This window comes from Hakea prostrata, chromosome 7 (assembly GCF_041222555.1).
Source record: "Hakea prostrata isolate BN-2017 chromosome 7, UWA_Hpros_2, whole genome shotgun sequence".
Taxonomy (NCBI): domain Eukaryota; kingdom Viridiplantae; phylum Streptophyta; class Magnoliopsida; order Proteales; family Proteaceae; genus Hakea; species Hakea prostrata.
The window spans coordinates 798,276-825,883 of NC_142606.1; the positions used below are offsets into that span (position 1 = coordinate 798,276).

Here is a 27,608-nt window from a genome sequence, read left to right on the forward strand (position 1 = left end):
CCACTCGTCAACCTCACCTCACCTCACCTCACCTCACCTCACCTCGCGCCGGCATAAAAGAAATCCACAAAATTAACCTCTGCAACTTCACTCATTACTTACTTAATTAATTAATTTACTTATATATACATATATGCTTGCTACAAAGTAGTAGTTTGCTGAGACTCATGAGAGAGCTTAATTACCTTTCTTCATTAAATTAGTTAGTTAATTTCAAGCTTACATGTACGTCAACACAAATCTCACATCAATTTTAAATCTAAATGGAATTTCACCAGAAACTGGAAAAAGCCCATGATGGAGACTTGCATGCTTAATTAAGATTATGGCCGGGGTTGGTTTTTCTTGGTTAATTTCTACATATCTAATCCAAAAGTCATGGCCCCTCGTGGAGTTGGCTTGGTTTGATTTGTCAAAGTCTTTCACAATCTTTCGTTGTTGATGTTGATTCATGAGTCATCATCACCACCAAGGCCAATAACAAACGTTTCAAAGTTGGATACACATTTCGTCGACACTTCTTAGTCTATGTTGCCTGCTCTTACATGTCAATGAGACAATGCTCTACTCTTCTTCACTTTGTCTATATCTAAACATAAAAACAATCATCCTTAAAGAGAAATGCTGCCTTGCCTTGCCTTGCCTACATCAGGTTCTAGAAAGAAAAGGAAAAAAAGAAAGGAATTATGTTAGTCAAATTTGAAATGGTCGCGCAAATTGATCTGAATTAAACTACCTTAATCTTTTAAAAAAACTGAAACATATTGGTATCCATTATTAATTCCAATAGTGAAACATTTATCTAATGTTGTATGAGATTTACTGAGAAGAAAAGATAAAAAAAAAAAGGGTTACACATCCATCATGGTTATTGTCTTCCCTCAAATTATAGTAATTCTCTTTAATGATTAATTCATATCTTCTTTTATGATATACCATAAATCTATGCTATTGCTAGCTAATATATATATACTCATTCTCTCTACTTCTCTTTTCAACCATTAATTAATTCATTCATTGCCGCCCTCCAATCTCATGCCTGTAAATTTATTGAATTCCGTCAATCGTGTGATATTCTGCTAGTATTGAATTGATAACGTATAATTAATTACTTCCATCTCATCAATGCAAAATTAATGGTGAATATCATCAAAATCTGAAACTTATTATGTTCACTTATATCCTATTACACTGTTCGTGTGTATATGAGTACAACGTAGTTGGTCTCATCATTTTTGAACCGATATATACCATTTAATAATTAAAGCATTGGGGAATTGATGGTCCACATGACCTCCATTATTGTCTTTATATATATATCATCGCACTTTAGGTATTTATCTACCTATAACATGGGTATGTCCTGCCTTGAAGCAATAGAATGAAGTTGCTTTCTTTTAGGTGTTCATCAAGTTGATTGTGTTCTTCTAACTTGTGGGACTTCTCCATCTTTTTTTTCATTTATTTTATATTTTTCTCTAAGACTTGGCTTGACATACATGACTTGTCAATATATATAAATAGTCACACAATTTAATTAGGGACATAAATCCCAATTGTTTCTCCTTACGTACTAATTTATATTTTAACAGATGGATTCATATGTTTTTGATCAACTAAAGATTGGATTCTTTTGACAATCGATCCCATCATTATGTCTTCAGAAGATACAAATAGTACTTGAAAAGCAAGCTATAAAGCATCAGCAGCTGTTAATTTAAGTTGTTTATCCCCCCCTATTTCTGAAAACAAGCATAATCTGAGGGAAATTTTGAAATTAATTCCAACCTAGGTACTGAACTTTTGGCTTTTGGAAGTCAAAAGAAATGCTATTCTATTTACTAATTGTACTAGGAAAGCCTTTTTTTTTTTTTTTTTTTTAATTAATTAATCTTCACTTAAAAGTAAAAGAGATGTTCCCTCCAAAGAGCAAAGAGCAAAGAGGTTTTGAAAAATAAGAAAGGTCCTTTCCTTTCAAAGACCAACAAATAAACTGACTTAAAAACTGAACCAGTGCCCGGTGGTTCCAAATTAAGTAACTCTATTGGATTACATAAATGATAAATCCAAATAACAAGTATAAATAAATCTTTAATAAATGACTAATCTCTCTTAGGTGCTTAATGTTTAATTAGTTGATGGTTTTAGTTGAGAAGAGGCACCACCCAGCTGTGTTCCTGTTACTTGTGGATCCCCCTCCAAAGGTGCAATTTGGATGGTCTCAGTCAACAGTCAATAGTCAATAGTCAACGGTCAACTTAATTGAGAGTGGGGATCCACTCTCTTGCATCTTATCACTCAAGTCACAAACTTCTAGTTGATTAGATTTTCTTGGAGGAGCTGGATCTCTCCATGAGTAGAAAACATCTTGGGGGTCCATTTATCTATATTTAATTTCATTTTCAAATTGAGATTACTTGGGTCATCTGCCCCAAGGATTAGCTTGTTTGATATATTAGTAATTGTTTATTGGGTTATACTTGGGAGCACCGCTGCTTTCTAACATAGGTCGATCGAAATGTCTTTTGGGCTCTAAATTGCATTTCGAACATTGATCCACATTTGATTCAACGGTCGAGATGCACTTTGGAGCCCAAAATGTATCTCGACTGTGATCTATTCAGAGCATCGCTGCTCCCAAGCAGTTTGCTAGTGTTTTAGTGTTTGTGAAGAGGTTTTGGATATTAAAGCCTGAATTGTCACCCATTTTACTGTCCGTGTTGGGTCAGACGACTTAACACCTTTTCACTTTACGACTTTCAGACACTTGGCCGTTTAGAGTTGTGTGCTTATCCCCTCTTTCTCAATGAGGCTTTCACTATTGAAAAAAAAATAAAAAAAATTAGTAGTTGGATCATTGGAAGCATTATTCATGCACATGACCAAAATGTACTGGTTGCGAGAAATAAGATTAGATATGTTTGTACGTGATCTATGAACGGATTTCTTTGAGTCATGAAACTATATACAAATAGTCTCGCAATAAGTATTTGGATCTTCCTTCCGAATTTTGTGTATTTCATGTCTCCTACTTATAGATTGTTTTTTGTTGTACTGGTGAAGCATTTAAGGCTGGTGTTTGATGGCCTCATTGTATCCCTTCATATATGTAAGTGCCACTGTACAAGGTTGTGGAACCCATGTACACTATTCAAAATGGCAATCATCCTTGGAATTGAAACTATTCATTTGTGGCGAAACATATAGATAGAGACATATATACAAGCAAAGCAATGCAATGCCCCTACTGTCACATACAATAAGTGCCATCCCAATTAATGGCTTTCATGAAAACTGAACTACCCCCCGTTGTGAAATGCTCCATGCTCCATGCATCTAGCAGCGCTCCTAGCTCCAAAAAGTTGGATTTGTGTCGTGAATTTAATGAGTCTAGATCACCTTTCTCTATCAATGTTTTTTAGTCACAAAATAAGGGTGAAATCTACCTCTGAATTATGTACGGGACCTAGAGATTTCACGTGAATCTCACGATTATTGTACGGTTGAAAAACGTAAAAGAAGCAAATTGTTCTCCCCGGAGGAAGAGGAGGAGGTGATCCGTAATCAATTTAATGACCCTTCAATTGGGGTCCGGACCACCACCACCATTGGTGGGGACTGCAGGGGAGCGGCCAGCAGCGGTGGCCGGTGCAACATCACCTGACACCCGACCTCACAATAAGACTGGTCAACGGTCAACGTGGGTCGCTTGCATTTATAGTGTAGTGATGCCAGATCACAACCTCTCTTATTATCTGAAAAAGAGGAGCTTGTCCCTCCTTGTTTTTTTTAGTAGAAGGAAGGTTAGGAGCCGGTCTCTCTCTGTGGTGTGTGGTGTGTGGTGTGTGGTGTGTGGTGTGTGGCGTGTGGGTTCCCTTCGCCATTTCTGGGTTATGGATGGATTTATCTTATGAGACGTACGCAAGCTTCGATTAGTATAAGACACCACCACTTTCCTCTTCGAGTTGAATGATGAAGACTGTGGCTGGATTAGACAGGCCATGATGATCTTAATTACCCATTTCTTTTCATTAATCAACTTATAAAACTCACAGTTTAAGTCCTTTATTAAATAGTCTTATTGGGTTTCGAGAAAGTGGGGGCCTGCTACAAGAATAAACAATATGGATCCTCCAATAAAAAAGTTTGTAAAATCTGTCACTTGAATGAATGTCTATGAACTTTGCCTTTACCTGTTGAACTCAACAGTAGATTGGGTGCATGATCAGTGGCCGTCAAAGTTCACCATTGGGTTAGAACAGTGCACCTTCAATTTCAGATTCTGACGTTTCACTTTAAGCATTCGATTAGGGTAACACCAGAGTCTTCAATCTTCAAAGGATCAACTCAGATTACAAAACAATGAAAGCCCTTCCCCCTTTACCCCTCCCTCGCCCTCATCCATCCATCCATCCATCAGTCCATCAAATGTCTTGGTGAAACCATGTGGCCGGGGAATGGGGCCATGGAGATTTACTCTTTGATATGACCATTTGATACATATTTTTGGATCTGACGCTGTGACTGCCCACCATGCCTGTTCACTTACTCTGCAAACCCACTCTGCTCTCTCTCTGTGGATGTGTACCATACCATTACAATACTGTGACTGTGAGTCTGTGAGTGATCAAATCTCGTCATGTCTCTCTCTTAGACAAATAAGGCCTACTGGACTAACTGCTCTCTCCATGCTCCATATGACCATATGTGTGTTGTTGGTACACAGAGAGAGAGAGAGAGAGAGAGAGAGAGAGAGAGAGAGAGAGAGAGACAACAGACAAGGTTTCATGTGGTGGGTCTGATGAGAGAACAGATTAGAAATTTCCATAGTCGGGCATTAATGAGTAAGTGGGTCCAGGCACTCACCTAACCTGAAGACATAATCCTCCTATTCCTTTCTCCAGCCCCTTTTCCATTCTTCCTTTTCTCAGTATCGCTCCTTTCCTTTCATCACCTTTTATCAACCCTTTCTCCATAAACACAAACCTCCTGATGCTCTGATTCAGTATTCAAAATTTCAAACTACATGTTTCTCCCAGAGAACCATTCACAGACCCTTCTCCTTCTCAAAGGTCTTAGGTGCCCCATTTTGTCCAAACGAAGCCTCTTAGTTCAGTCTATCATACGCATGACCTGACATTGCTTCTCCATGTTTTTATCCTTCCCAGTAGTCCTCTCCTCAAACCCTTCACAGACAAGTTCAGAAACTCTTTTTTTTTTTTTTTTTTCTTTCTCAGTTGGGTTTCCTTCTTTCCTTAGTTTGGGTTAATGGGTTTATGTAGAAGGCTTGGAATTCTACTTCTTTTGTGGTGGTTATTCTTATCCATGTTCTCCTTTGGACAATGTCATGGCTCAAGAAATTCTCAAGTGTTTGAAGTTAAACCCAAGCCTCAAACCTCAGGCTACTTCTTGGGGTTCTTGCCGAGATCAATGCCAATCCCACCTTCTGGTCCGTCCATGCGACACAACAACTTGGGCTTACAGAGTCAACAGTCACCTTGAAGACAGACAGATGGATAGATAGGAAGAAATGTGAACACTGACTGATCAAAGGGAAGGCTGGGTTATTGTTTTCTCTTTCTTTTCCTGCTTTCTCTTTATCAGAGACTTTTGAGGATTGATGGGTAATGTATATTGAATTGTTGGAATAGCTTTTTTTCTTCTTTTCTCTGGGTTTTTGAGTTTTGATAACATAAAGTTGTATTTAGTAGTTGTTATTTGCGTATGTAGGTGCGTCACAGTGTGCCTCCTCATCACGACTACATTAGGATGGTTAGATGGGTTTTAACTGATATTTTTGAACTTATTTTTGTGGAGTGCAACAACCTGGGAGATGGTCTCTTGTTTGACCCAGATCCTAAAACTTAATTTAGAACCTTCTGTACAGAGGTGAAGATCCAATGCAAAACTCTAGTAGAAATACCATATTTATTATACTTGTTTTGGCTTTTGTTGTGTGGACTTGTGTAACTTTGATTATATAGCTTCAAAGCCCTTTTTGACTTCTAAACTCATGGACATCAAAATGAGATATTCGAAAGATTTCATTCAGTAAGTTTGTTTTCTTTTTCTCTTCCTGCAACTCTTCGATCCTTTAATTATGGGGATTATCTGTGGCAGTTTTAATTATTAGTCACAATGAGTTCTCTATTTTCTACTTTGATGATGGTGGTGTGGCAGCACGGGTCCTACATACTCATGCTTTGCTACCTCTTTTTTTAATGGCAAGACCAGGATCAGAGAATTTATATTAATAACCTTTGCCACTGCAGATTCAGGTAATCTGATCTTATGTGTCTAGTTTGTTCTTCAGAGTTGTTATTTTAGGGGGTGGGGGAGAGAAAGCAGTACATGGTACTACTCAACTCATTAAGTCTTAAGGTATATATACCTTGCATGAGAGATTAAAGAGAAAATTGGGAGTAATTCTTTTGGATGAAATTAAATAGTTGATTTACTCATAGAAGAGTGAATTAGTAGGCAGTAATGGATGGAGTGACGGTTTTAATTTATATATTGACTAGTAATTAGCACCAAAACAGAATTGGAGGTTTGATTAAGTTTCAGAAATTGATAGATTATAGGTATCAGAATTAGAACTATCTCAGATTTTGTCATAATTAATTAAAAACTAAATTAAGATCTAAGTACCTAGAATCTTTGGAGAAACAATTAATGGTGATCCAGTATGGTAATGATGAATGAATACAACCAATCAAGAAGTTTCAATTCGAGTATCCAGAAGAGATAAAACAATGTAATGAAAATTAACAACTTTAAATGGCCATCCCATCATGAAACGTAGGATTTATACTCTTACTGGCATGGATTTTCTGTTTCTCGTAGCAGATGATTCAGTTTATGGTATTTTCTATTTTTTTGTATTGCTAATATCCACCATAGTCCAACCAAACCAACGATCTGACATGAGAAGCTTCCATGGAATTCTGAGCTTCTTGCGTTTGATTTTCTTTCTCGGGCAGACATGTGAAGGTGCTCGCTTGATTGTCGGTAGGTGCTGTGATGACAGCATAACTGTTCTGTATTTAAGAATTGAAAAATTGGGCACTTACTCCGTGGAAAGAAATAAAACATTAAAACCATGGATGGTCTCATATGATCTTAGTCTTTTGACCCATTCATGAAACTTCATTTATCAAATCTTGATTGGAGTTCCAAAGTATGGGTTTGGTAACCTTTCTCTCTCCCAGTTCTTATGTAAAAGTATTTTTTAATATTTTTGTATTGTAAGATTCTTTTTCGTTAGAGAAAGAGCGTTTGATAAATCTGTTTTGAAAATATTATCAGAACATTGTTAGAATAAGTTAATGTTTGATAAACTTGTTCTAAGATTTTAATGGAGATCAATTTATTACTTTTGTTCATGTTCTTTTGTAAAATTATTTTTTTAATATTCTGCAAAATACGTTTTTAGACTACTTTTATGATTGGTCCGTTGAAAGAATAAAAGAACAAATCATTTTAACAACTACCTCTAACCTGTTCTTCTATTTTCCAAAAACTAAAGAACACTAAAAATACTTTTTAAGAACGTTAACAAACATGCCAGAACCGTCCCCTTCATTCTCAACTTTAATTCCGAGGTTTATTGAACGGAACTAGCTTCTTCTTCTTCAGAATTATCCCTTTTTCTTTTTTTTGGAAATTTATGGAATTGTGATCAACTAATCCACACCAAACCAACCACCTCCTCAACTAATGTGGTAGGAACGTGAAAGTCAAGTGCCCTAACATTATTGCATCAACAAATTCTACCATCTTCTTTCGTGATCAACCAATAAGGGAGCAGGTAGGAATATTGTGAATGCGTGGCTGGAACACCCGATAGGAATCTCAAGGATTTCTTCTTATCCACCAGCACAATTAGTGATGATAACAAAGATATAACAGAAAAAGAGAAGCTAGCACAACTTCTGTTAGGATATAAAGTCAAATTAAGCTTAGGGTACCTTAACGAATGGTGATTTGTTATTATAGGATTTGAAATCCATCTCTTTTTTAAGTACATTTTTGGACTCCAGACCCCCAAAATAATCGTATCATTGTTGTTTTTTTTTCTTTTTTTTAAATGAAGATAACAGCACACTACAGTCAAGCAGAGGACTAACGCTTCCAACCGAGAAGTTCAGCATGGACAAACAAACAAAAACAAACAAATTCAAGGAATTATTTGCCTTAAACCAGGAGAGAGATCCTTTCCATATGAGTCAAAACAGGTAGTACTACCACTACACAACATTAAAAGATCCAACACCCGCATAAAATGAATGGGAGGGCAAGCACCAAGGACCATAGTTAAAACCATAAGAAACCATCTGATGGTCCGGAACATCCCAACTGATACAAAGAAATTCATGGAAGCATTCAAACAAGATAGTAGACCACCACCACCACAAAATAAAGCAGCAAGCAACGAAGAACCATAAAAGGCAAAGAAAGGCAAGCCCCGTAAGAAAGGTACACTCCTTCCATCAATGCACTGAAGCCTTTGACTGCATCAGCTCATTGCCAAACTTGGGTCGATGCTGCCCCCAAAAATTATCACAGTTTTATTATGTATTGCAATCTTGGCAGCTCATGGCTGCAACAGGAACCCAGGCATTCATCCCAAAAGACCATAAAAAGAAAATATGTGGCCTGCCAAAAGGTGAAAATTATCAAGAGGAAAAAAGAAAAAGAACGTTTTGAATTGAATAAGGTGATGGTGAAGATAAAAGTGTTAACCTCATTCTCTCACCAACATTAGTTCTCAAAAAGATACCGATTTTCGGAGTAACTTAAGCCAACAGCAGCTCCACTCATTCTTGCACCATCTCCATCCTCTGAACACAAGCACATTCTCCATCTTAGGCAACCTCAGAAAAAAACAGAACTAGAACCAGATATTTGTAAAGACCAAGCTGCAATCACCACCATCTCCAAACACCTGAACTAACATAAGACTCGAAGCCAGAATCGCAATAAACTATGCAAGCAAAGCATCCAGAGTGCAGCAGCAATAATGGCATTCAAAGCGTATATGAGACTAAATTTGAGATGCATGTCAAGCAAGCATAAGGCCCCATCAAGAACAAAAGATCGTACTGAGCATCTGACAGAACTCAAAACAGTTGTAACTAAATATTCTTGTGAAGTTTCACAAACAGTTGAACCACATATTCATGCAGAGTTTCACACTGCCAAAGAGAGATTAGCTAGATTGGTCCAAGCAGACACAAAGAAAAGACACCCTGTTATGGCCGGGGAGATGTACACTTTCAACCTTTCTTTGCACTTTCAGCATTTCTACCAGCAACTCCACTGCAGAAAACAAGAAAATGTTTCCATCAGTAGCATACATAGATCATGAAGATTGGCCACGGATAGCAAGTGTTCCACACCTCGCAGAAATTCTCATTTCTCAAGAACGGAAACCTCCTGGGCGCTCATATGGGCCAGTACGATCACGATTGTAACGGTCACTTCCAGAACTTCCACGATTACTGCCATCCCTGTTGTGTCCACCATAACGATTGCGATCAGGCCCATAGCGACTACTACCACCACCACCACCACCATATTTAGAATCCTGTCCACCATACCTGCCCCCTCTTGCCCCATCACCAGATGAACACTCCCTTGCAAAATGACCATGCTTGCCACATATATTGCACTCCCTAGAACTGGAACCACGTCCATCACCATAGTAACTATCACGACCACCATAGTCACGATCACGCCCACGGTCACGGTTTCGTTCCCTATCACGGTCACGGTTTCGTTCCCTATCACGGTCCCCACCAGATCCTTGATAAGGATGAGCCTTTTCAACCTTAATAGTCATCCCATTCAGACTCTTACCGTTCATTTCTTCAATAGCCTCTTCCATTGCTTTTCTGTCATCAAAGGTGACAAACCCAAATCCTTTGGAACGACCAGATAACTTTTCCCTGACTACCTGCATAAGAGCAACTGTGTCAGGGACATCCTTCAAGTATCTGGGAACTTCCACTGGATCTCAAGTAGTGCGGCAACCATAGGAATCAAGTACCATATTTACTTGTAAGAATTTGATTTCACTCATCAAAGATGATATTAGAAGAATTCTGTGGATTTGTTCACAAATGAGCCTTAAAACATGAAAGCCATGCAAACCATGTTTTCTCCTTATACCGACTGCTTGATGCTTGTTTGATTTTACAAGGAGAAGAATTGCTGGAGTCAAATAGACGGTTGGATAAACAATGTTGAACCATATTTCATTGGATTAGTAGCAAATGAAAAAAACACGAGCAGGTAACCCCCAAAAAAAAAAATCAAAATGTTTGATTACCCTTGCTTCAATAAGATTGCCAAACTTTTCAAATGCATTTCTAAGAGTGCTGTCAAATATTGACCAACAAAGGCCCCCAATAAAACAACGGTATTCCACATCTTCATCCATATGTTCAATGCTGAAACTGCAATATCATAACAAAGGAAAAGGAATTTTTACATTAGAAAATGACTCATTTCTCAAACAAACAATAAAGTGATCATAACGAAAAAACATCCACATAGTACTGAAATCAATTGTTTTTCAAGAATGTTATCAAGCAGACATAAAGTTTGGATATCTTGTTTCTATTCTAATAGTAGTGCCACTAAACATGGGGTTAAACTTTGAAAGCACTTAGAAGCTAAAGTTGCAGAACAGTCATAAACTATGCTAGCAGCTGAATAATGAAGCAGCAAGAAAAAAATGCTTTCATATTCTGCAATTGATTTCAAAATCTGTTAAGTATTCTATACGACCTTTATTCAAACAAGATTGCATATAACAGTCTTGACATCAAATCAACAATTGATATGAAACTAAAAATGTTTATTGGCATTCTGATGGATTAACGAAATCTGGAATCTGATCAGATACTTATACTTTGACAGACTTGCCCCTGTCCTAGTGTCACCAGTAATGTTGTTATTTTCTGGTTTACCCATTGGATCAGTGAGAATTTCATGAAAGATTTCCCTTTTAGAGAAGATAACTGAACTTGAATTTTGGGCCCATCAGATTGTCTGATTTGATTAGATGAGTTTCCTCCTATTACAGGACATCTGTTCTCTGTATTTGATCCTGTTTCATCATTGTTTTGATGACCCCCATTCAGTATAAATAGTTTAGTCCATCAAAACTCACTGGTCTGCTTTCAGTCGACCATCCTGCCCACCCAAGCAGGATATCATCCAGTCTAGGTCCAAAGACATCAATCAAAAACTACTATGCATGCCTACAACTTTGATTGTCCAGACCACACTCAATTGGAACCAAATTCATACAAAAGATCCTGATATATGGATAAGATATCATCATCTACAAAGCCATTGATGAACCTCTAATCTTGGTTACTCAATCGCTAACTAAACAATTTCTTGCATTATCCCTTAATTAAACAAGTAATAAAGAATCTATTCGTTCATCATCTTCCCACTAAATTCAACATGATTCTTCTTAACTATGTACAGCTATCATTTTGAAAAAGGGGGGGGGGGGTTTCTTTTAAGGAAAATTCAAAAACAATCTGTTCAGTTGACCTTTTCTTGCTCTCTCTTTTTCTTTTTCTTCTTATATTCAAGTAAATTTGAAAAGGTTTTAAATCATTCAGGTACCAACATTTTAAGTGGACTTACTTTTTTCTCGGTTAACGAATGGAACCCTAGTAGATACTATATTGGTCGACAGTACACTCGCAATTTTCTTCTAATGCAGGTCTTAAATTTTTTTGACTAATTGAGCCAGGTTCTCCTCACATATCTTCGCCATCACACAATCAATACAATCTCTTCTCCTCCTGAAACCCCACCGGTTACAATAGAATAGGTTGTATGGTCTGTGATATATTCGAGGTAACGAGTAAAATCACACATATTCAGAAACGACAACTGATTAAACATGGTTTTTAGAACAAGAACTACACTCATGATCTATAACTTACTCTTATAATCCAAAGAACAAGAAGATCATGAAAAAAATAAAAGAACAAGCATAAACAGTGAATCAATGGAGCAGAACAGAAAGGGAAAAACAATAAAGCAATAATAAACGACGAAGAGAATACCTGAACTGATCCTAGAAATCCAAAAGAAAAAGTTGGTCACCGTGTACTTGCCAAACTAGGGTATTATATGACGAAGAATTGATTGAATTGCAGTTCTGTTCTCTTCCTTGGAAGAAACCCAAAACCAGACAGTGACTAAAGACGTGAACCCCTTCTTCTTCTTCTTTCTTGATCTGCTTGAAAAGGTGGCCAAGTAATTCAGATATGTATCATGCCGGACAAATATAAGATACTCCCGGTACGATTCAAGTACGGTTGTAGCGCATTACCCATGTTGACCTATACTTTGGGCTCGGATCGACGACTGCAGGGTCCAATACCAATACCAATACCAATACCAAACCCAAACATTGTTTTGGGCTTGGCCCATCGTAAGTCGCTCCATGGATCCTGATTAATCCAGATATGGACTAAGCAACATTTCGAATACCAGGCCCATGGCTTGACGGTAAGAAAATGAAGAGTCTATGACTCTATATGATGAATTGGGATCACCTCCTTGTTAGGCGAGAACAAGTACTCCCCCTGAGGCGAGGCTTTTTCGGCACATAATAAGAGAGATTCACATAAAATTCATTGGGGGGTTTATCTCCTTTTCATTTTTTTAGTATTCAATAGTAGATCTATCATTGTTGTGTGATTGAGAAGCGTCAAGAAAGCACATTGTTCATGCCTAAAGAGAGAATTCCTATATGATAAAGATGTACATGAAGTAGGTAGTCTTGCTTTCATCAAGCATGAATTGGCCATTCATATAATGATCCCATCCACCCTGACTAAAAGCGCAAAATGACTTGATAATAAAACTCTTCTAGCTCCTTGATTAATTAATTTATTTTTTAAGATAACAGTATTTTTATATGCTTTTCCTTAAAACTAATAGGAGCCAGAACCCACCCAAACAATGCATGGCTCATGCTGCAAGTGATGTTGCAGTGAAGTATCAAGAGCTGAAGAGAAGCTAAAGCCAAGCAAATGAAATCTGCGCAACCCCCTGAGCTACTCGTCTGATCTTTGATGATTGAGTTGTTTAATTTCAAGACATTTCAAGACATTTCTGCCGGGTATATATAATGTCTCTACAAATGAGTTTTCATCTTTGAACCATCACATTTTTTTATGCTACAAAATGAATTAGAGGTAGGACCCTTGGTGGGATCTATGCGAACGCCCCCGGTAGTATGTGGTAGAGAGGTGTGAGGGGAGCACTACAAACGTCTACTTATTGCTTCACCCACTCCTGGCAGAGTCTAAATCACATCCCGTTTGGGGGAGCAAATTCTGCTCCCGTGACAAACACATTTAGTGGACGTTCATATGAGACCCATCGAGGATCCCACCTCTAAATTATTTTATTAATACTTAGACACGGAATGTGCAGTAAAGATAGAAACCTTAGAGAAACAACATATGATCTGCCAACAGTTGGTGATCCAGACTCCTCCTGGCCTCTTGTTTTGTGTGCTTGATCCGTCAACATCATAAATTTCATACCTAACAACAACCATGCGTTAACTTAGGGTTCTAATGAATCCACGATCCTAATAGTTCAAGCAAGGAAACTACCATTGCTCTCTGCATCAAAGTCCTCAGCTGGGACCATTCTGAAGCAAGGAGGGATTCGCAGTACATATCAAATAATTGAGATCATGATCAGATCAGAGTTGAGATCGATCGAACGTTTCTAATCATGCATGGGTACATTTAGTTATATTAAAGACAACCTTGTAATGCCTTTTAGGTTTATTGTCAGTGACTAATGGCAACCTGGAGATCAAAGAAGCAGGTTAGGTGATGTTCAGATTATATTGATTTTATTTTCGCTTTCATGTCCACATGAAAGTAGAGATTTGTGCTGTTGCGAGTGCTTGATACTCCATATATAATACTTCGGTAATCTCATGCAATAATGAGTCCATCTCTAATTAAATAAACAAACTAATTAACAACACACACGTACGTGGATGATCTATAAGACAAAAACGCATAATTAATTAGTTTAAATAATATTAGTGCAACACATTCCTCTGCTGGCAAACAGGAAAGCTTCCCATGCATGAGAAATTAAAAAGAATATGGAGCTAAGAACGTGAACCACGTTAATCAGTGCCGAGTCCAAAGCACTGTGTGACTACTGTTGTTTTTGAGAAATGTGTTCCTTATAATTTTGATCTTGACGACTAAAATGGTGTTCAACTTAGTGGTTAAAAATGGTTCTGTTACTGGCAAAAACTAAAATATTGTCTCTCTGACACTTGCTCTCTGGCACATCTTTCCTATAGGTCACAGCGTAAGCAATGACGTCCACATGAATCTTTTTTGTTATCTTGAAGACGAAATATTAAGTAAAGAAAGTCTTGATTGGCTTGTTTAGCTGCTGATGCCTTTCATTCTTGGGGTTTGAGGAAGAGATTAAAATACTCGGCACCTTGAACTACCTGTTTCAATTCATTTAAGGATTTCTTGATAAGACATATAGAAAGCACTTAGAATAGTTGGTAATTGAACTCTCAGGCATGCATGGGCTACCAAAAATTCAGAATCCAATCTCACACATTCTGATGATATCTGCTTGTATTAATGCCATCCCTTCAATGCCTCCATAATTGCAGGTTTACTGAGACCATCTTTAGAGTATATCTTGTGGCAGATGGGAATCTCCAATTCTCAACCAAAAGAGATTTGATTTCCAGTTTGAAGGATATGGGTATAACAGCAAGGAGAGCAAGGAGGAACAGCATATTAAGAAAGGTTAGTGGGACCACAATGAATGAGAAAAACACTTGCATAATTGATTGGTTAAGGAAATTATATACTACAAATTAATTAACTCAAGAACCAAAAAGTATCTTGCCAAAACCTCATAAGAAGACAACCCAAAATCTAAAATGCATGTGGGTGGGTTTAAGCCCTAAAGTGCCATCCAATATTATATGCATAAAATAATTAAAAGGAATTAATAGAAGAATCCTATGTTTGAATGTTTGGTTAGAATGGAAAGGAACACCGTGTGTCAAAGACAAATTTTAAACACGTCCAACGCAACACCCAAGTGACCTAATGGTTCTCACTTAATGCAACTCCATTTCACAATCACAGAGTGTTCCAAGTGCTATTGACATTTACACCATGAAATGGTATTAACCAGAGTGAGAAATTTCTAGACAAATTTGGGGAATATACATAGTTGGAAAAAGACTTGATTGTTGTTGTTGAATAATTGTTAGTTGGAAAGCCCTCAGGGCTTTTGGGTTGGCCTGACTTTGACACACAGTCACTTGGCTCAAGCCAACCCACACATCCTGTTTCATATAAAGAACAAATAGACACCTTTTAGCATTAATTGGGAGTAAGTCAATTGAAGATCTGGTGGAGATATGCTCCCTTCCTCTAACCAAGAAGCAACTGATCATGCTTAAATATATGTGTGGCTACTGGCTATTGCATTTGTTTGTTTGAGCCGAGGACCACCTCACTTTGTATAAATAATCTTCTCTGTATAGTCTCTCTCTCTGCGAGAATGTGGATAAGAAACATCTGGGTTGATCATCAGTTTAAGTAACCATCTCTATCATATTCAAGTGAGTTCTCAGATTTTGATTCCTTTTGTATCCAAGAGAAGGGAACGGTTCCTCTCCTTCTACTTTGAATGTTAATTAATGCGTTGCTCAAGTTGAAAACAATAACTGTGGCGCTTCTTCAAAGTTCAAATCTGCACTGATTCTTCTTCCTGCTTGATTAGGTGAGTTACTGCCCCCTCCTCTTTATATTACCATCTACTCCGTGTTATACATTACTTGATTATGGTTGCATAAGATGAAAACAGTAGAATGACAAAGAAAGAAGACTTTTTAGTTGAAGGAGTTCCCACTAGTTTTTACCTTGATGTTGATAGAAATCATTTCTTCATTCAATCAACTTCTTTGAAGCTTTCACCAAAAAAAGAGAACTTCTATCATAAGATTTGTTTGTCGTTCCCAAGGGGGTGGAGAAAAACTAAAACAATCTATCTACCCCATTTTCTTTTTTTCTTTCTCTCGATTGTTTTTTTCTGAAGTGAATGCTATTCTCTTCATTCATTACCGAAAAAAGAAAGCTATTCTCATCGAACAATATAAAAGACATTTTAGCGTTAGAATTTCATAACTTTAGACTCAGAAAGGAAAATCACATTTGAACAGATGACCCCAAAGTCATCAAACTCAAGAACTTAACTTTAGTCAAGCCAGAGCCTGTTAGGAACATGGAAAAAAAGGAAAACAAAGTCTTGGGTAACTTTACCAAAAAAAAAAAAAAAAAAAAAACAGTCTTGGGTAACTATTGAATTGAAAGTTATCAATCTCAAACTATGATGAGCAATCACTTTCATTGTGTAGGCTTGTGTCGATCTTATATTTGTTTTCTATTAGGTAAAATATGCCGGTACCTCCATGACTTTACCTTTTTAGGTTACCATTGGGTCAGAGGATTAATGAATGATTTATTTGTGATTTTTCTATAAAAAAACAAGAATTTTTTTGGGTAAAATCAACAAAAAAATTATATTGATATATTTATGGGTTCTTCAACCTAAAAAATAAGAATAAATTTATATATGCTTTTTGCCTTTCTGTACCAAATTCTTGATTTGTATTCATTAATAAATTGGATCAGAATATATTTAATTGTTTTTTTATACCAATAGGGGAATATGAAACAGGCATTTTTCTCCCAAAATATTACAAAAATTCTATCAAAACCCTAAACCTCTAACTCTGAATAAAAGGTCAAATTAATGCTAACCTATTTTTCTGCATGTAGTATATTCTCATGTTTATGAGGCTTCAAAATCACTTGACAAATTTTTCTCTATTCACCTACCAGCCAAACATTGGGTATATCGAGTCATCGAGACAGCTGCCCCCCAAAAAAATAATCATGGAGACACATATATACCCAAACAGCCAAAACAATATATGGTTTTGTTTTGTTAGTAGAGCTGGTTGACATTTCATCTATGGGAACTCAGAAGTGTTAACATATAAGAATTAGATAGATTGTTATCTGTAAAAGTTGTTACCAAATCAAAAAGATACAAAAAAAGATTTGGAAGGAAAGTGAGTTCTACTTCTACAGAGGTGGGTGGGATTTGGGAATTGGGTTTTGGGTTTTGGCGGATTTGATCTTTGAGAGGAGAGAAATGCCGAAAATAGCGTCTTTCATTCCTGGGCAAACCGCGCCGCTCGTGTGCGTTGTAATCTTCTTAATTCGTATCGAGAATCCAGATCTCGACTCCTCTCTTACTCATTCTTATTCTTCTTCTTCTTCTTCCTTATAAAGCTTGTTTGCGCTGGCTGTCGCTGTGGCTGTGGCTGTGGCTGGCTTAATTTACACGCTCCTTTCTTTCTTCTTTCTCTCTCCGCGTTGCCACCATTTTTCCATCTTTGTTCCCCTGCCGCGACCCCCTCCTCTTCGTTGCCGGTTCAGAGCATTTGTGATTGTTTTCATTTCTACTTTCGATGAATGTGTGTGTTTGACAAATTTGAAAAGTCGTATCTATAGAGTGGTCGGCGATGATTATTAATGTTGGTGTTGCTTCACATGGAAATCGAGGCAGCCTGAGTTTTCGCAGCTCTGCGTGTTGCATTTGGGTATGTGGGGTTTCTCCATTGGTGCTTTAGATATTGATAATGGATATTTAGCGGGTCTGTTGGGGTTGGTACGAGACCTCGTACCTAGAAGCCATTGTGTTCTAAAACTGCTGTATCCATGTAGCTTAATTTCTGTGCAAACCACTGGCCATGGTCTTCCGAAGCTCTTAATTCTGTGGATTCCATTGGGCAGGGTTATAAACCGGGAGAGTCGCTCCGGGGGTTAGGGTTCTGAACCCCTGGACCATTTGAGTTTTTTTGGTATTCAAAAGGAATTTGGCTTCTGACACCCTATCAAGTATCAAAGCTAGGAGCAAGTAGCCGTAATTTTGGATGTGGAATTTCGGTCTCAGGTTCATTAAAAGATATGCCGAGTGATCATGAAGAGACACAAGACATTTTCTTTGATTCTGTGGATTGCTTTCGACCTTGTGATTCTGCACCTTCAGGGGATTCTGTATGTCTAAGTTCTGAGTTTGGTTTCGGCAATTCAGAGTACGAAATTTGGACGACCCAACCAAGGAGCATTCGTGAACGCCGGGAAAGATTTCTTGGCACCATAGGTTTCAATCAATATGCTCCATCTAGAAGCGGATGCTCTGAGGAGTTTCACGAGGATACTTTTTCTCCTCCCAGTTCATCACAGATTGCAGAGTTGGAAAGGATCACAGAATGCAGTGGGGCTGTCTCAAGTTTGTTGGCTTCATGTGATTGTGGTGATGCTCAGGTGGAAGATTTTGTCTGTGATGATAGGGGGGAGACTGATGCTCATACGGAGTCCATGGATCATGAGTTGGATTTCTCAACACCAAAGAAAGTGGCATCTTCTAGAGAGAAAAATGGTGGACAGCTGCTGGATGTAAATATGAATAAAATGATGAGCTTCTGGAGAAGCTTCACAAGCAAGATGCAAGGAAGCGAGGCAACGCCCAAATCTGTCGATGTTTTATTAAGCCCAAGAGCCATGTGGAAAAACCTCACAAGGAAAAGAGCAGAGTCGATGGGCAAGTCTGATGATTCTGTATCGAGCCCGAGAATCCTGTGGAGAAGACTTACAAAGAAAAGGGTAGGAGAAGCAATGGGGAAAGCTGACGATTCTGATTCAAGCCTGAGACCACCGATGACAAGTAGACTGCAGGTGCAGCACAACAAGAAGAGTTTCGTGGAGTTTACGGGGCTTTATATGGGACAAGAAATTCAAGCTCACAGTGGCTTCATCAAGACCATGAAATTCAGTCCAGATGGTTGCTACTTGGCAAGTGGTGGGGAAGATGGGGTTGTTCGGATTTGGCAGGTCACATCTACGGATGCTTCTTACAAATATGTTGTTAATGAAGGCCCTTCCAAATTTCTTAACATAGTGAAGGGGGACAAGCTTATCAGAAGAAGAAAAAATTTAAGCCTTGCTTCTGTCGTCATTCCAGAGAAGATCTTCAAGGTTGAAGAGTCACCACTTCAAGAGCTTCATGGCCATACTGGTACTGTGCTGGATCTTTCTTGGTCCAAATCTAATGTGAGTAGTCTACTCAGCAACAACAGTGCGATCTGCTGATTTGTAGCTTAGTTTCTTATCAGCTTTTTTGTGTTACTTTTAAGTTGTCCAGATACTTTGTCCCGTAATCTACCGAGTTAAATTATAATATTCTTTTGTAGTTTCTATTATCATCATCCGAAGACAAAACTGTTCGTCTATGGAAAGTGGGTTTTGATGAATGTCTCAATGTTTTCCACCACAGCAATTATGGTAAGTATGCACAGATTCAAAATGTTATAGCATGTTGTACTTGTGCTCTGTGTAAGTAAAGCATTCCATTTTTTCAAATTAATCATGCTCATTATCTCTTTGCATGGTACAGTGACCTGCATTCAATTCAATCCTGTTGATGAGGGACACTTCATCAGTGGATCAATTGATGGTAAACTTCGATCTTGGGGGGTCTCTGAGGGCCGGGTGGTTGATTGGGCTGATGCACGGGATATTATAACTGCCATATGTTATCAGCCTGATGGACAGGTTTCCTTCTTACTGTATTTGGTTTCACCAAGAACTGTTCTATATGATCTTATTAAGATTTTATTCTTGCAAACTCACTTATCTTGATTAATTTTGATAATTTTCTTTCATTTTCCTAAACAGGCATGCATTGTTGGCTCCATTACAGGGACTTGCCGCTTCTATGATGCATCAGGTATTAAGTTTTTTTTTTGGGACGAATGAAATAATTTCATTAACCAAAAGAGGAGAAATGGGGGAGGAAAAGGATACAAAGAGGAAATGGGCCACAGCCCTTACAAATCTAAGGAGAAACAACACAACTACACCAATTACAAGCCAAGGAGATCAGGCAACCAAAAAAAAAGAAAGAAAAAACACCTAGGATTTCCTATTATTCTTCTTTTTCTTTTCTTTCCTGGTAGGCAGGAAATCAACAATAAAGTTTTCATCGAAGCAATAATTTGAATTACTCATCATTAAAACTGTACTTGTCATTCATTGTCCTGAAAGGTGGTTATGTTATTCTCTAGGCAATCATCTCCGGCTGGATGCACAATTTTGTATTGGGGGAAGTAAAAAAGGCCCTGGGAACAGGATAACTGGCATTCAGGTTATTAAGTTTGTGTCTTGCTCATGGATATTTTTTCTATTATTTCAACAATTGAGTGTCATTTTCATTTCTTCTGATTCTCACCATGCATTTCTCCACAGTTTTCAATGGATGATGTCCATAGGGTTATGATAACGTCAGCTGACTCTAAAGTTCGAATATTGCACGGAGTTGAAGTTATCCATAAATACAGGGGTATAGCAACATACTCAACTGTTTATGTTCCTCAGAAAGTTTCAAAGTTAGTAACATTGTTGTCCAATGATGTCAGGATGCTTTCCAAATTGTTGTAGATATATATTGAATGGGCATCTTAGATAGTACTGAAGATATAAATATCCTATCCTCCCCCCCCCCCCCAAAAAAAAAAAAAATTGCTGAATACTTTAGTTGCACCATGAACCAGGAACAATAACATGTTACCTTAATTGTCATAAAAAGAAATTGTTTTCTTGACGATGCTTCATAGGATTGGTAGGGTTGATTGAAGCCCTCAAGCATCTAGATTCTTATCTCAGATAACAAAACACACAGTTTTGATTTTCTGGATGTTAGCAACCAGAGGCTCCTATTGATTATTTGGATACCACCCCCAAACCCTGCATTGAGCATTTAGTAGTGGTATTCATTTCATTTCATTTGCAAATCCATGTTTACCTTTGAAGGTTTTACAGATATTCTAAGGTTTTCTGAATCTCAATAGCCTAAATCCTATGGTAGTTCAGCTCCTTTGCTTATTCTAGTAGTTCAAAAGTCTTTGGTCAGATGATATTACAACAAATATCCCACATTTCAATAGTCTTTGATCTTTATCATTGATTGGGTTTCCTCCCCTGACAACCCCAACACCCCCCCCTCCCTCCAACAAAAAAAAAAAGAAGACACACAAACACAACCCCCCCTAAGTCTTGATGTGTACAGTTAAGATTGCTTCTTTAACCTCAGGGTGATTGAGTTTGGATTCTTGAATATTCAGTCGTTGTTTTGTTAATGTGAAATGTTATCCTTACCCATTTACCATATTGATTTTGAACAGGTCTTTCTATGTCCGGGAGCCAGATGTCTGCTTCATTCGCTTCAAATGAGAGTCGTATCATCTCAGTAGGTGAAGACTCTCGTGTTTATGTCTGGAACTACGATGTTTCTTCTGTTCCACCATCCAGGGAGCCAAAATCTGTACGTTCGTGTGAAAACTTCTTTGTGGAAGGAGTATCTATAGCAATTCCATGGCTTGGTGGGGAAATTGAGAAAATGGAGCTTGATGCTAATGGTCCCTATTGTTCCTTGAAAACACAAGAACGCTCGAACTCTGTGTCACGTCGCATAGATTCCCAGCGGTTTTCTCTTGGCAGTTGGTTCTCAATGGACTGTTCATCAAAGGCTTCTGCAACTTGGCCAGAGGAGGAGCTTCCCCTGTGGGCTGTACCAGTCACAGACCATCGGCATCTCCATCGCAGTAGTCATACAGCTGTGTCAGATACATGGGGTCAGGTGATCGTTACAGCGGGTTGGGATGGAGTTATTAGGACTTTTCATAACTATGGGTTGCCAGTCATGGTATGAGAGAATGCGCATCAGTTATCTCCAAAACCAGTGTGAAGTAGGCTTCTTTGACCGGCTAATTTTATTCATGCAACCAGGCTAAAATGTGTCCTAGTTCTTAGCAGTGGGTTGTGCAACTTTCTTTTTCTTCTTACAGATATTTGTGTATAAAGAGTAAAAGTGAGTTACTAAATACTTGAAAAGAATATAAAACATTACAGGCTCAAAGGTTCCCTACGTCTTGATGGCGAGTTTTGCTCCTGAATTTTGATTTTGCCCATCAGGAAGTGGATTCAGCTAGGCTTGCAAAACTTACATAGATAGAACAAGGCTTCTTTGAGATTCTGAGGGCCACTGAGCCCAAGTAGAAGTGTACATCACATAGTAAACTGTTTGGGTCCGATTTTTGGAAGATTTGGACGGATACTTGGTTGTTTCTAAACAACCAAGAAGAAGGGTTTAAAACCGATTGCTTCCTTAATCCAAAATTAGGTAAATAGGTATACATAAAAATCCTTCATGATCTATGTACAGTACCTTGTGAGCCTTTCTCCATATATGGTTCATGTAAAACCCGTCCAACATTCTGAATGTATGTTAAAGGTTAAATTTTTTGTTTTTTTAAGGAGCTGTGGTTCCTCTGGTCAGCAGCCAGCTTATGGGTAATGGGCTCCTTGAGTAATGTTGAAGTTCTTCTGCAATTCCATCAATTTTGAGAGATTTTTGAACTCATGGAATCTGAATCGGATTGGAACCGATTCATAACCCAGTGCGCCAATCCCTTTCCCGATCCGATTCCTGGTTCTGAATCCCTGGTCAACCGGTCCACATGCTCCTTTTAAAGAGTTTACAGATCGATAATTCCTGCCTCCCTTCCACTGTAAATATCGGAAGAGTTGTTGTTAAAGGTGTCTGAGGCCCTGAATCAGAGAGGGAAGAAACAAATCAACAATGGAGAAGAGACTCTTGACATCCCTTGGTATTACATCCCCAAATTCCAACTCCCATCGCAGTTTATCTGATTTCGATAGCCTTTTTGATCACTTCTCCGTTCTCTTATCTCTTCCTGATCCACAGGCCATAAGCCCTAAACAATCCACCATCAAGAAATCTCTCTACAACAACCAAAACAATAGGAACAGGACTAATGGTGTCTGCTTCTCTTCAACTTCCTTATCCGTGGAGACTCATCTCTTATCTTCATCTGTTCCTCTCCAAGACCCTAAACCCACGTCTCCTAATTTGGTACAGGTGAAATCCGCAACGAAAGGAAGCTCAAAAATCCAGGCTTTGAAGGAAAACATGGCGGTCTACGAAAAGGCTCTCGTTGGTGCAGCTGCTGGGGGAATAGCTGGTGCTTTCACTTACGTCTGTCTCCACCCTCTGGACACCATCAAAACGAAGCTGCAGACAAAAGGGGCGGCCCAGGTATACAACGGAACCTTCGACGCCATTGCCAAAACCTTCCAAACAAAGGGAATTATGGGTTTCTACACCGGCGTATCCGCTGTTATGGTTGGCTCTGCCTTTTCATCTGCTGTCTACTTTGGGACTTGCGAGTTTGGTAAGTCGTTCCTATCACGATTGCCGCGATTCCCTGCTGTGCTCATCCCTCCCACGGCTGGCGCTATGGGGAACATTGTTTCCTCTGCCATAATGGTGCCCAAGGAGCTTATTACTCAGAGAATGCAAGCGGGGGCAATTGGGCGTTCTTGGGAGATCCTTTTTAGGATTCTAGAAAAAGATGGGATATTGGGTCTTTATGCTGGTTATTCTGCTACTTTGCTCAGGAATTTACCTGCTGGGATTTTAAGTTATTCTTCTTTTGAGTACTTGAAAGCTGCTGTTTTGAGCAGAACCAATAAGGCTCACTTGGAACCTTTTCACAGCGTTTGTTGTGGGGCTTTGGCCGGGGCGATTTCAGCTTCTGTCACTACGCCACTGGATGTGGTCAAGACGAGGCTGATGACTCAGGTTCAGGAGGAAGCCAAGAATAAGGTTGCTCTTGGTATGAGCAGTGGAGTTTCAGCAACAGTAAAGCAGATTTTGAAGGAAGAAGGATGGGTAGGACTGACTCGTGGAATGGGTCCCCGGGTTCTTCACAGTGCGTGTTTTGCCGCTTTGGGTTACTTCGCTTTTGAAACTGCTAGACTTGCACTGTTGCACCGTTATCTTCAAAAGAAAGAGATGGAGTTAGATGTCCAAGACTCGCCCTGATTGATAAAATTGTTGCTAACTATATTTAAAGATGATGAGTCCCAGCTGTTGCAGGCGGTAATTTGTCATTTCAGCCAATGTGATGCTCTCTTTTGCTGGGATCCTTTATGTAGTTGAGAAGGGAGATTCTCCCGTCTTGCTGTGTTTCTGGCTATTTGGAAGCTTTATAGTTGCACGCATTGTGATGAGTTGCTTTTCCTGTATATTGATACTCGAGTCTCTCATTGTTTCTAGTGTTATTATTTTTATCTGCAAATGAATGAATAATCATTTCTATTCATCTTTTCTGAGGAGCTATATTGGTTGCACATTCAAAATGAAAATCTCTTCCCTACCCCAACCCCTGTCTTTCTGAAATATTTAGTTCTTTGTATAAAAAAACAAACCTGCTTCAGATATGTAAAACTATATGCATTAGCATTGCCTCTACAAGGACTCGAAATGCTCCCACAATTTTGGACCCTGTTTTGTCTTGCTGTGGAAATCCCTGCCTTTTGTAAATTTCCTTTTCATAATGTTAGCCAATATGCCTCCATATAAGCGTCACTGTGATTATGTAAAAACTGTTACCATGTCAACTCAGTAGAGACTCTTTGCCAACTTTGAACATTTTCACTTAATTAATAATATTGCTGTCCAAGCAATCTGTTAGCCTGTAAAAGTGAGAATACAAATGGATTGGTTGCATGGCAGTGTTAACTATACAAATGAACTGGTTGCATTGGTAGTGTTAACTATCCAAGTTTGTGGGTCAGTACTGCATAATGTTTTTACTAGTCTTATGTTGAGATGAAGATTCAGCAAGGTGTTTGGGTTTATATAGTTCATGACTTGATGCTGGATTATGGATTAAACTAGTATTCACTTGTCTGCAAGATATCCACTTACCAGATAAAAACTTATCGTTTTTTAGACCTTATGATGCTGTCAATCTTTACTGGAAATGCATCGATGAATTTTGCTAATTGACTAGTTGTTAAATCGAGAATTAGGGATTCAAATTGAGGAACAGAACATAAACATGCAAGAGATATGGACTGAAACGATAGGGGAGAACAAAATAAAAGTGGATTTACATGTAAATAATCTTGTTCATTGAAATTGAAGTGCATTCCTTGGAATAAAATGGTTGGCCTCCCCATCCTCCATTAGGGGATTTTCCAGTCCCTTTTCATGGCTATTATTTTCCAAGAGAAGGAACTATTAACCTTTCCATCTTCTTACATGTTGCGTCTGAAGTTCCTAGTACTGATTAATTAGTCACATCTCAATAATATGAGCTTTTGATCTCTATCTTTGCTGGTTTCAATCTGCTCTTACCTCTTAGTGTCCTGCTGATGATTGCAGACCTATGCCCAACTTAAGGGTTAGTAATTGTAGACATTTCTCCTCTCTTAAGCTGAACATGCTCTATCAGAATCGTCCTCAGTGTTGTGATGTTGTGACACGAATTTTCATATCCAACTTTAAAGATGGATCCTCTTACGGTCTTACCTTTCCTTTTCTTTTTGGGAAAATTACGTGATTAGCTATTTTTAAGTTTTTCCTTACAAAAATAACTACTGAATGTTTCATTTTATACAATATTTTCCTAGCTAGCTACACTGTTGGACGGAATCTCTAAATGAAATCCAAGTAATTGAATACGAATTAATAAAGAGCATGTTTGATATTGCTTTTCTATTTGGTTCCAGGATTTTGGAAGTTCCCTGATTGGTACTTGGAATCTTCTTTTATTTATGTCTTTGTCTTCAGAAGAATGTAGCTATCCCAATGAAAATCAATAGTTACATAAGAAAGGTTGTTGACTAATGTTCAAATATGTCAAACTTTTCAGGGAAGTTTTTTGTCTGGGATTCTATCTATATTCCTCAAATGAAAAGACACCTTTATCCCCTTATTTTCAGGAGAAGGAAAGAGACTCACATGTTAATATGGGCGTAGACTGCTGTGCCTCAATCCCTGAAAGAGTTCTTTTCCTTATTTGAGTCAATTTCGTGATTTATCCTTAATTGTTTGGATTTTCTTTTTTCACAATACATTTTCTTCTTTGCCAACAAATGTTAGAGAAGTCAGCTATGTTTTTTGCTTAACCATTATGTTTAATACGAGGTCGGATCATTAGCTTTTCCCTTTTGCATACATTCAATTTGGTTGTGACTTTGTCGTACAATTTCAAACTATTGTGTTTGTAACACTTCTTCAACACTCCCAGTGTGCACTGTGCATGGATTGTCAGATTTAGATTTAAAGGTTGGTCATCCAAGGTTTCAAGGAGCAGTTTTTTTTTTATTATTTTTGATGAATAAATAATTAATAACCAAAGACCCTGTAGGTGAAGAGAGAAATACAAGGGGGAAAGAGAGGGAGGGGGAGGTGGGTGTTTGGAAATTAACCTTCCAAGAGGAAGATTGAAAGGTATAACCTAAACCCCAAATAGCAACAATGAGTCTCTTCTTGAAGTATCATTCACAGGGGAATGGGGCAATGATTAGAGTCAAGAGGAAACATCAAAATAGATAACTTTTCAAATTAAGTCCGAAGATCTAGAGTTGGACGCCCATCTGCTGAGGTTTCACTCCCATAAGTGATGAAAGGTGGCTTCAAAAACCAACTTACCAGCAAGGTCACAAATAAAGAGCCCTAGAAAGATATCAGGATCCAGTCCCAAGCAAACCCAAATGAACGTCTAGAGAAAGAATTATTATTTTCATAGAACATCAGATTTAGACTTACTGTTTAATTGTCACCCCTCAATGTGTCCTGGAGATGTCTTAGTAGTTCAGAGAGATCTATGTACATGTTATGAAACATCCCATATCCTAAAGTGCTCTTCATTCAGAGTTGGCGCGTGTCATGAAATACCCCATACAACCTATGGTGGTGTTTAATATTTCCTTCTTTTTCACCTTCCAACAGAGTATTGAGCATTTGAGATTTGTTCACTGAACCACTGACCTAACAGTAAGACTCATCTGTGTTTTAAAGCATTGGTTGCAAGCTGTCCTTCTTTGAACCCACTCAATCTATTGACTGAGAAGCTCTGTTAGGGGCTTTTGGAGATACATGTAGCATGAATCCTCCAGTATACTGGCTGACAACATCCTGTATATCTATTAACATGAAATTTCTAGAAATTCTACATGACAATAGGACAGGTGAAAGGTTCCCAGTGCTCAACTTGGATGTGTTTCAAGTTATGAGACTTAGTAATTCCAGAAATAATGCTTAAAGTGGTTCTTCACTTCCTTTCTAACAGAATAGAGCTTCCTGGCAGTCATCCTGTTTTGCAGTGCTTGACGTTGTTCATCTCCTAGTTAACAGAATAGATTCTTGGTGCTCATCCTGTTTTGCAATGCTTGAAGTTGTACTCTGTATTCATGTATATTTGGTAGATAAGGTTGGAGGTAACGGCCAGAACGCTTGAACTCAAAGCCTGGTGATATAGGCTTAGTGCACCACAACATCACCAATTGCACTATATTGTTGCATTAAAATTTTATGGGTGAATTTCA

The 27,608-nt window shown here is 38.3% G+C and overlaps 4 protein-coding genes across 4 annotated transcripts; 3 read left to right on the forward strand and 1 right to left on the reverse strand.

Moving 5' to 3' along the window:
• The first annotated feature begins 4,940 nt into the window (after positions 1-4,940).
• Positions 4,941-6,319, forward strand: LOC149008784 (protein IDA-LIKE 4-like). Its single transcript, XM_089163734.1, has one exon. It carries the CDS (start codon positions 5,269-5,271, stop codon positions 5,500-5,502), a length of 234 nt encoding a protein of 77 aa, XP_089019860.1. The 5' UTR covers positions 4,941-5,268; the 3' UTR covers positions 5,503-6,319.
• Positions 6,320-8,282: 1,963 nt separating this feature from the next.
• Positions 8,283-12,244, reverse strand: LOC149008785 (glycine-rich RNA-binding protein RZ1A-like). The gene is made up of 4 exons (XM_089164013.1): positions 12,099-12,244; positions 10,334-10,460; positions 9,402-9,958; positions 8,283-9,321 (listed from the first exon to the last, which is right to left on the reverse strand). Exons 2-3 carry the CDS (start codon positions 10,442-10,444, stop codon positions 9,422-9,424), a joined length of 648 nt encoding a protein of 215 aa, XP_089020139.1. The 5' UTR covers positions 10,445-10,460; positions 12,099-12,244; the 3' UTR covers positions 8,283-9,321; positions 9,402-9,421.
• Positions 12,245-15,622: 3,378 nt separating this feature from the next.
• Positions 15,623-22,216, forward strand: LOC149008786 (uncharacterized). The gene is made up of 8 exons (XM_089164121.1): positions 15,623-15,840; positions 17,922-19,241; positions 19,382-19,472; positions 19,585-19,742; positions 19,866-19,917; positions 20,255-20,334; positions 20,436-20,529; positions 21,371-22,216. Exons 2-8 carry the CDS (start codon positions 18,096-18,098, stop codon positions 21,895-21,897), a joined length of 2,148 nt encoding a protein of 715 aa, XP_089020247.1. The 5' UTR covers positions 15,623-15,840; positions 17,922-18,095; the 3' UTR covers positions 21,898-22,216.
• Positions 22,217-22,724: 508 nt separating this feature from the next.
• On the forward strand, positions 22,725-24,710 carry MFL1 (Mitochondrial substrate carrier family protein). Its single transcript, XM_089162318.1, has one exon. It carries the CDS (start codon positions 22,828-22,830, stop codon positions 24,091-24,093), a length of 1,266 nt encoding a protein of 421 aa, XP_089018444.1. The 5' UTR covers positions 22,725-22,827; the 3' UTR covers positions 24,094-24,710.
• The last annotated feature ends 2,898 nt before the right edge of the window (positions 24,711-27,608 follow it).

Coding starts and splice junctions, on each gene's coding strand:
- LOC149008784 (XM_089163734.1), top strand. CDS start 5,269: ATGGGTTTATGTAGAAGGCTTGGAATTCTACTTCTTTTGTGGTGGTTA.
- LOC149008785 (XM_089164013.1), bottom strand. CDS start 10,444: ATGGATGAAGATGTGGAATACCGTTGTTTTATTGGGGGCCTTTGTTGG. Junction 9,959..10,333: donor GCAATCTTATTGAAGCAAGG/GTAATCAAACAT, acceptor GCTCTTATGCAG/GTAGTCAGGGAAAAGTTATC.
- LOC149008786 (XM_089164121.1), top strand. CDS start 18,096: ATGCCGAGTGATCATGAAGAGACACAAGACATTTTCTTTGATTCTGTG. Junction 19,743..19,865: donor GTTATCAGCCTGATGGACAG/GTTTCCTTCTTA, acceptor TTTCCTAAACAG/GCATGCATTGTTGGCTCCAT. Junction 19,918..20,254: donor CCGCTTCTATGATGCATCAG/GTATTAAGTTTT, acceptor GTTATTCTCTAG/GCAATCATCTCCGGCTGGAT.
- MFL1 (XM_089162318.1), top strand. CDS start 22,828: ATGGAGAAGAGACTCTTGACATCCCTTGGTATTACATCCCCAAATTCC.